This window comes from Quercus suber, unplaced genomic scaffold (assembly GCF_002906115.3).
Source record: "Quercus suber isolate HL8 unplaced genomic scaffold, Cork oak 2.0 scaffold_441, whole genome shotgun sequence".
Taxonomy (NCBI): Eukaryota; Viridiplantae; Streptophyta; class Magnoliopsida; order Fagales; family Fagaceae; genus Quercus; species Quercus suber.
Genome location: NW_027069892.1, coordinates 283,024 through 290,823, shown reverse-complemented (window position 1 = coordinate 290,823; position 7,800 = coordinate 283,024). Strand labels below are relative to the sequence as shown.

The following is a 7,800-nucleotide window of genomic DNA, read 5'->3' as shown; positions in this document are numbered from 1 at the left end:
AATGTGATAATTGTAGTGATGGGGATAATGGATTTCAACTATGGACTCCTTCATTGGAAGCACAAACACCAAAGGTGTTTTAGTTACAAAGGTCTTGACTAATAGGTGCTTAATTTTTTTATAGAATAAATAGGTGCTTGATTAAATTCAATAATGTGGACGTATTAATCGTCGAACGATGAATTTATCCAGTTCTATGTGTCCTGTTCTTGCTTGATCATCTTCTAAATCCATACTAGCCGTTATTAAATTCATTAGGAACTAGCTCTTTAACCCACTCTCTACAAATTTATTGTACTGAGCTCACTAGGCCATCACCCCATTCATCTTTGGGCTTGGGCCACAAATTGTGTCCTTACAATTGGTGCCATCACGAGTCACGAGATATAAACACCTCCCAGAGCAATCAAAGTTATTAAAGGTCTCTGTTTAAGGCAATGATTAGTTAAAAAGATCCAAACACACCAAAACGCTAATCAGAAAATTCAAAAAAATGTCACCACTCCCGATAATCCATTATTATCACAATAAGCGGTTACAAGTAAAGGAATTTCAATACCTTATACCAACCTACAGTTGAACATTTATTCCAATACCTAATTGGATTTGTTATGTAGTGATAATATCTCATTTTCAATGACACATCGCTTTTTTTGTTAAAAAAAAAAATTAAATCTAAAAAATGTGGTGAATTAGTCAATGCACTAATAGAGGAACCTAAAGGGTTTTACTCTATAACAAATATGCAAAGTAATTTAGAAAAACAAACACACATTAGCATGCACGCATATGCAAAAATACACTAAATACACATGAGATCATCTGCAAATAGTAGTTACCCTATGTGGTTTGGGCTTTTTATGATTTGGTCCATAAAATTTCACTTGTTACATTTATATTGTTAAAATTAGGACTAAAATAAAAATTGATATAGCCTTGTCACAATTTTAGTCTACTAAGGGTCGGTTCGGTTGGATAAAAATAGGGAGAACATAAAAAGAGGGATAGCAAAATGGTTTTGGGAATTGTTTGGTTATGGTGAAAAATTTGAGAAATTTTGATTAGGCCTACATATTTTATTTCGAGACCTACCAAAATGTTTTCTCTCCTATTTGGTGGAAAAACTTGAATGATTTTAGCGGAACCAAGTCACTTAGAGGCTGTTTGGGAACTTTTTTTTGCTCACTCAATTTTCGTCATTCAATTTTCGTCACTCAATTTTCATCACTCATCACTCATCACTCATCACTCATCACTCATTTTTCATTACTCATCACCCATCACTCAAAATCAATACCCGTTTGGCTTATCAGTACAATGCCATAACTCAAAAATTTCCGTCACTGTTCATGGGCCCCAGCTCTGTCACATGTCCAGATGGTTCTGTTTTGTTACCCGCGCCTTGCTACTCATCCCCATTTCATCAGCTTCTCTTTTGTCATTTCCCATTTCCCCTTCACTCTCCCAAAGCAGAAAAACCGATACCCATAAAAATGCATCAAGCTCCCTCGCCTCGTCAGGCCCGTCGCCAGTGAAGAACACCGATCTCTCGGCGCCATCTCCTCCGTCGTGACCCAGCGGCGCCGACGACCATAAGAAACAGTACCCATTTCCCGATTTTGTCACGGCCGGTCTCCTCCGACCCAAGACGGTGCTACCTCGACAGTTCTGTACTCTCTCACTTTTTGTATTTACCTGATTTGTGTGTTTTTCATTTGGATTTTGAGAAAAATGTTCTGGGTTTTGCAGGGGGTTCTTCAAACTTCATCTCGCCGAGGTACCTAGTTGAATCCCTAGGCAGATTTCAACTCAGGCATGTAAATAATCATCACTTTTTTTTTTGTTACTTTGCTGCTTCATACCTCGACAGTTCTGTACTCTCTGACTTTGTGTATTTAGCTGATTTGTGTGTTTTGCATTTGGATTTTGAGAAAAATGTTCTGGGTTTTGCAGGTGGGTTCTTCAAAGTTCATCTCGCCGAGGTACCCAGTTGAATCCCTAGGCAGATTTCAACTCAGGCATGTAAAAGTCATCACTTTTTTTTTTGTTACTTTGCTGCTTCAAATATCAATGAATACATGAATTGTGTTTACTTTTCTGCTTCAAATCTCACGTTCTTTACTTTAGAGGAATTAGTTTACTTTGCTTTAGAGGAATACATGAAAAATGTTGTCTTTGCTGCTTCAAGTCACTATTAATCCGAGCTCTGTCGTCCATTTTAGAGGAAGTAGTTTGTCTAATGTGGTCACAAGTGCATAACAAATATTACTGCTAAAAGACCATTATTGCATAAACTCATTAGAGCCCAACAGTTTTTCATTTTTAGGAAAATTAATTAGGACTAGTTAGAACTAAATTTAGTACAAATCTACATGCATTTTCTAAACTGAAAACCCCATAATAGGGGACACAAAACTTTAGCACTTCAACTATTCAGACACGGATAAAAATCATGAATTCCAAACTGGCTGAGCACTAGTTTGGACTACGGATTATATATATGTAGATTAACATTCAAGCAATTCAAGCAGTTGGCTTGGCTCTAGAAGGTAACCTTATGTTTTTTCTTTTTCGGATAAAGTATAGCATTTTTCTTTGGACATGGGGCTAAATCTGAAATTCAATTAACAACCAAAGTAGGGACACATGCATACCTCTTGATGAGCTGTAGGATCTCTGTGTGATGCATGCTGTGGTGCAACTAAAAATTTTCAATGTGATGCATAGTGTAACAAAAGTTATATTCATAAGCCATTTAACACACATCATACATAGAGTGAAACTCACCAAGCATGTCAGGTAGTGGAAAATTGCAGCAAACATCACAATTCAGCAAAAAGATATGCGACTGCACAAAGGAAGTAGATGTATGTATGATTACTAAAGCAAACATATAACAAGTTCACCATTTATTCTATTAATTACAGAAATAAGCACCTTTAAAAAGTAATAGAGCAAAGCTTGATTTCTCATGCTTGGACCAACCACCCCCCCCCCCCAAAACAAAAAAAATATATTGCAAAAAAGAATGATAAACAAGATCAGAGTTCATACTGGGCTGTCTTCCATTATCATATCTCTAAAGTAGTAAAGCCCACCAGCCGAACCATGTGGCTTGTCCTCTTTCAAATACCTAGATTCATCACAATCAACAAGAAACCACTTTAAGATATGCACACACCTAGTTGAATCCATGACCTGATCCTCCACCCAACATTATGAGAGGAAGGAGTGTCATTTGAGCCAATGCTCATTGGTGATCCAACATTCCAACATTGTCAAAGCATTTTACAACCATCACACAACATAAAAATTCAAAATTCACTCACTACTCACCTCACAGGTACTTTCAACTCATTGGATATTGAAGACACATATAGCGCGAATTTGCGCTCCTCATAAAATCCAATCAAAAAAATCTGGGCCAAATTTGGTATCTACAACAAAAACAACAGAAACCAAACAATCCCACCAAGCAATTCAACAAACATATATAACTCTGATCTCCAATATTGAAAATCCCATTTACCCTTTCAACTAGTAAATGCCAAAATGCCATAAAGAAAGAATTTTTCTTCAACAATTTTCTCAGTAACCAAACAAAGTGAAATGGGAATTTTTTATTTTTGAAAAAGCTAACCCTTTTACAAGCTGAAATTGGATGATGAACCATTGGCTGACCAGCCAAAGGGAATAAGGGTTTAGGAGTATTGAATGAAAGAGGTCGAAATCTAGTCCCTGCCCAACAACAACAAAAAAAAAAAAAAAAAAAAAATCAAATAATTATACAAAATTCAAAAAAATTATATATAAAAAATGAAGAGGTATGCATGTGTGTGTGTGTGTGTGTGTGTGTTGGGGGGGGGGGGGTGCGGTGTTGAGAAATTCTCTTTAATTGATTACAATAAGCCTATGTAAATATCTTTAAGTATATCTTTGTTCAAAACAGATACAAAATTGTGGGATAACCTATATTTTTTTTTGATGTGTGATGATGAAATGCAATAGCTCAACGCCTGAATGAGTGGAATGCTCTGTTTGTGGCCTTTAATCAATCTGTCTATGTTCTGAATGCTCTGTTTGTGGCCTTTAATCAATCTGTCTATGTTCTGAATGCTCTGTTTGTGGCCTTTAATCAATCTGTCTATGTTCTTGTACAGAGAGTTGATTGGATTCTCTTTCAGATTCTGATCAATACTCTTTTAATTCTTTTTCTAATCTATATAATAACTAATAGCTAAAACGTTTGACCTTTTGTTAACCGCGCCTCATTCCGCCACGTGGTTACATAAATTAATGCCACGGCTACCATTAAAAACATAGAACAATATATCTTTTCGGTCGTTAGTTTATTTACTTTCAGCGGGTAACTACCTTTTGTTTGCTTTTTGTTTTCTTCTCTCCATTTTTCCGTTTTCTATTTTTTTTTTTTTCCCGCTGCCAGAACAAACCCAGCGAAGGTTCTTCACAAGCATTGGTTGCTCTTGCTTACTCTTGCATTACTTGGTCCAACTCTTTCAAACCCACACTGTTCTCTTTTCGTTTTCGGTTTTCTGTTTTCGTTTTTCCCTCTGTGAGAAGAAACCCAGAAAAGGTTGTGGAGAAAAAAAGAGAGTAACCCAGCAAAATCATTACGGTAACCTTCCACTAATTTGATAGAAATATTGTTATTGTGCGATTTATATTAACATTTGCGTTAATATTACTTTCGGTGGTCATATTGATTTTGATGTTGGATTACATAGTAACGTTGGGTAACTACCTTTTGTCTGCTTTTTGTTTTCTTCTCTCCATTTTCCTGTTTTCTGTTTTTTTTTTTTTTCCCACTGCGAGAACAAAGCCAGTGAAGGTTCTTCGCAAACATTAGTTGCTCTTGCTTATTCTTGCATTAGTTGGTCTAATTCTTTCAAACCCACATTGTTGACCTTTGTTTTCTATTTTGTTTTTTCCCTCTGTGAGAAGAAGCCCAGCAAAGGTTGTGGAGAAAAAAACAGAATCACTCAGCAAAATCAGGTAACTGATTTATTCTTTTCTAATATTATTCCTTTTTCAAACAACAACTTTAGACAACCTTACAATGCAACAGTAAAACGAATACAGTAAATATAATATGTTTGCTTTGGCGATTTAAAAACAAATGTTAAACATGTTGATGAGAAATATAAAAAGTCATGGAAGAGTTGGATTTCTAGCATTACAGGAACTGTTCAATTTGTCAGCAGGTTGTGTATTTCTGTTTTAAAAATTTTTTTTTCTTAATAATAACGAATGTTAATAATTAAGACATTGAAATTTTGTGCATACCATGTGTTTGATAAAATGCCTTGCTTACTGCTTGCATAAATTTATTACTGTGGCCTTATATTGCTTTAGCCCATGGTCTGTTAACCTTGCCCAAAATTTATCTTTGGGATTGAATCTGTATTCATGAATATATAGGATCAAATGGCCCATATTTAATATAGGATTCATTTATGACAGTGCCGATTTGTAATGATGATATAGGATTCAATAGAATTTAAAAAAAAAAAAAATCGAAACTTAATGCATACGAATTCTTGATGCATATAAAAGCATGACACGGCACTTGATGCAAAGAAACATAATCATGGCCTACTACGATTAACGTGAATCAATATATATCTCATATATTAAACGTAGCATAGCATATAGGATCAAAAATCAAAAGAGATTTACAAAAACAATCACGGCAGAAAACTAGAACAACAAGAAAGCAGTTTTCTTTAACTTCTAAAACTCAATCACACGTTATATTTTTCTAAATTTTCTTTTAAATTTATTTATAATGAACGATGATATATTCATCATATTTGATGTGTTGAGACAATGGTAGAACTTTGTTTCTAAGGTATTTAATTCAATGCTTCGTAAATGAGTTTCTTTTGGAACATGTGTTGGGGGGTTGGGGGTGTGGTGGGGGGGTTGGTTTGGCAGAGTTCTTGCCTCTTCTAGCGGCAGATAATGTTCACAAAACGAGGAGACTTTCCCTTGCAGCCCATGATTCTTTTTTGGCAGAGTCTTGCCTCTTCAAGTGGCCGAAAAGGTTCGCAAGACGAGTAGACTTTCTCTCTTTTCGAGAGAATAGTATTTAGAGAAAACCCTCATAAGAAATTTATCTGCTGTAAGGTTAACCTTAATCCTTGAAATGGGTGTATGCATTGACTTTTGTTAAATCTGCTGCTAAATATGGGATTGTGTGCCTTATTTTGGGATATTTCTTTGATGGAAACTCCAATTCCTTTTATTATAAAGGATCTCGGTTTTTTCTGCTGAACTTCTTCTTTTCCTTTCAGTAGGTTTGTTCTAGGAGGAGGATGAGACCTGAGGATTAAAATGATCTTTGTTGCTTGTTGCATGTGCACATATTTTCCTAATTGGACCTCATAACTATAGCTTCCTGGTCTAATTGTGCCTTGGGCCCTCTTAGGCATGTCCTATTAGCATTATTTGGAAGCCTGGCTGATAGCTTTATAATTTATACTAATTGCTTGATCCAAAATGACTGCCAATGCTCCTGTAGAATTACTGTATACATTTTTCTATTTCTTATCCATGATGTGAAGCAGCAGACAAGAATTTTTCTCTTTTTATAGTGAAGCATGCTGATTATTAAGCCTACGCAGAATATTCAGAATAGCCGTCTGTTAAAGATTGGCACATTGAGCCCAGACTGGTTCATTCATTTATAACTTGTATTAAAAAAGATGCCCTCTCTTGTGCCTTGCTTTGACAAAATTGTGGTTTAACTGCCAAAATACTGTAATTTGATGGCTGCAGTCAGTTATATAAGGAAGTTCTTTTCTTTAAGGGTACTTTTTCATGTCATGGTTTTTGATTCTGGTGGTGCTTGTGATATTGGACCATTATAATGATTTCAGTGGTCTTTGTCAGTGATACTAGTCAATCTATGGGCTACATAAAATCCAAAAATCTCATGGCATGTTGGTTTCACATGCAAGTCAATGAGGATCTTAGGCTTTCAGTTGTCCCACATAAATCTAAGTCTAACCATATGAAAGAGTAATGTTGTCTTTTTATCACCCATATTCTTGTGAATATCACATATTATGATGAAAAGGCGCCTTTTATGTTTAATATGTTTTTATGGCTGTTTGCATGGATGGGTTAACTGGCAGTTTGGTTAATACAGGTGAACCACCTCCAAATTGGATAAAAGTCCTTGAAGGAATTCGCAAAATGAGGTCTTCTGAGGATGCACCGGTAGACACAATGGATGTGAGAAAGCTGGCAGTTCTCTTCCTCCTAAGGTATAATTCTCCTTGTCCAGTAATGGGTAGAGTAACTGAAGAGCGTATGGATTGATAGACCTTATGTTAGTATCATTATCTCTTTCGCAGCTGTTGATAAACTCTAAACTAGAAATCAGATGTTCAACTTCATAAAATGTAGGCTTTGAGAATGACAGAATGCTTTCAAAGTTCGTATATCCGGACATTCACCTGTTTTTTTTATTTATTTATTTTTATTTTTATTTTTTTTTTAAGTGGAGGAATGGTGAAGAGAAAATCAAGGTGTACACTCAAAAAAAAAAAAAAAAAAGAAAAGAAAAGAAAAGAAGGAGAAATCAAAGAACTAAAGTAATGTTAATATAATTCCTTTTAGGAATTTATGATAAATCAAATACTGTAAACATCTAGTTTTACTTCTGGGACAGTATTGGAAAATTTATATGGTCTGGCGGGAGAATCAAGGTGGTAGATGCCTAGAGGTGTCAGAATTTAAAGCGGCTCTAGAAGGAGTTTTTTTTGGTACTAAAGT

At 35.4% G+C, this 7,800-nt stretch overlaps 1 protein-coding gene and 1 long non-coding RNA gene across 2 annotated transcripts; one reads left to right on the top strand and one right to left on the bottom strand.

Annotated features, from left to right (window-relative positions):
* Positions 1-1,313: 1,313 nt before the first annotated feature.
* LOC136062691 (uncharacterized) lies at positions 1,314-2,623 on the top strand. Its single transcript, XR_010624421.1, has 3 exons — positions 1,314-1,665; positions 1,750-1,813; positions 1,954-2,623. It is a non-coding gene; the product is annotated as an uncharacterized LOC136062691 (long non-coding RNA).
* Positions 2,624-2,751: 128 nt separating this feature from the next.
* Positions 2,752-3,738, bottom strand: LOC136062694 (uncharacterized). The gene is made up of 4 exons (XM_065762092.1): positions 3,641-3,738; positions 3,337-3,437; positions 3,055-3,133; positions 2,752-2,848 (listed from the first exon to the last, which is right to left on the bottom strand). Exons 1-4 carry the CDS (start codon positions 3,671-3,673, stop codon positions 2,756-2,758), a joined length of 306 nt encoding a protein of 101 aa, XP_065618164.1. The 5' UTR covers positions 3,674-3,738; the 3' UTR covers positions 2,752-2,755.
* Positions 3,739-7,800: the final 4,062 nt, after the last annotated feature.

What these genes read in the sequence shown, in the direction of transcription:
- LOC136062694 (XM_065762092.1), bottom strand. Translation starts at nt 3,673, where the DNA reads ATGGTTCATCATCCAATTTCAGCTTGTAAAAGG. An exon ending in CAATTTCAGCTTGTAAAAGG is followed by an intron (nt 3,438 to 3,640) that starts GTTAGCTTTTTC and finishes TTTTTGTTGTAG; the next exon opens with ATACCAAATTTGGCCCAGAT. An exon ending in TGATAATGGAAGACAGCCCA is followed by an intron (nt 2,849 to 3,054) that starts GTATGAACTCTG and finishes TCCTTTGTGCAG; the next exon opens with TCGCATATCTTTTTGCTGAA.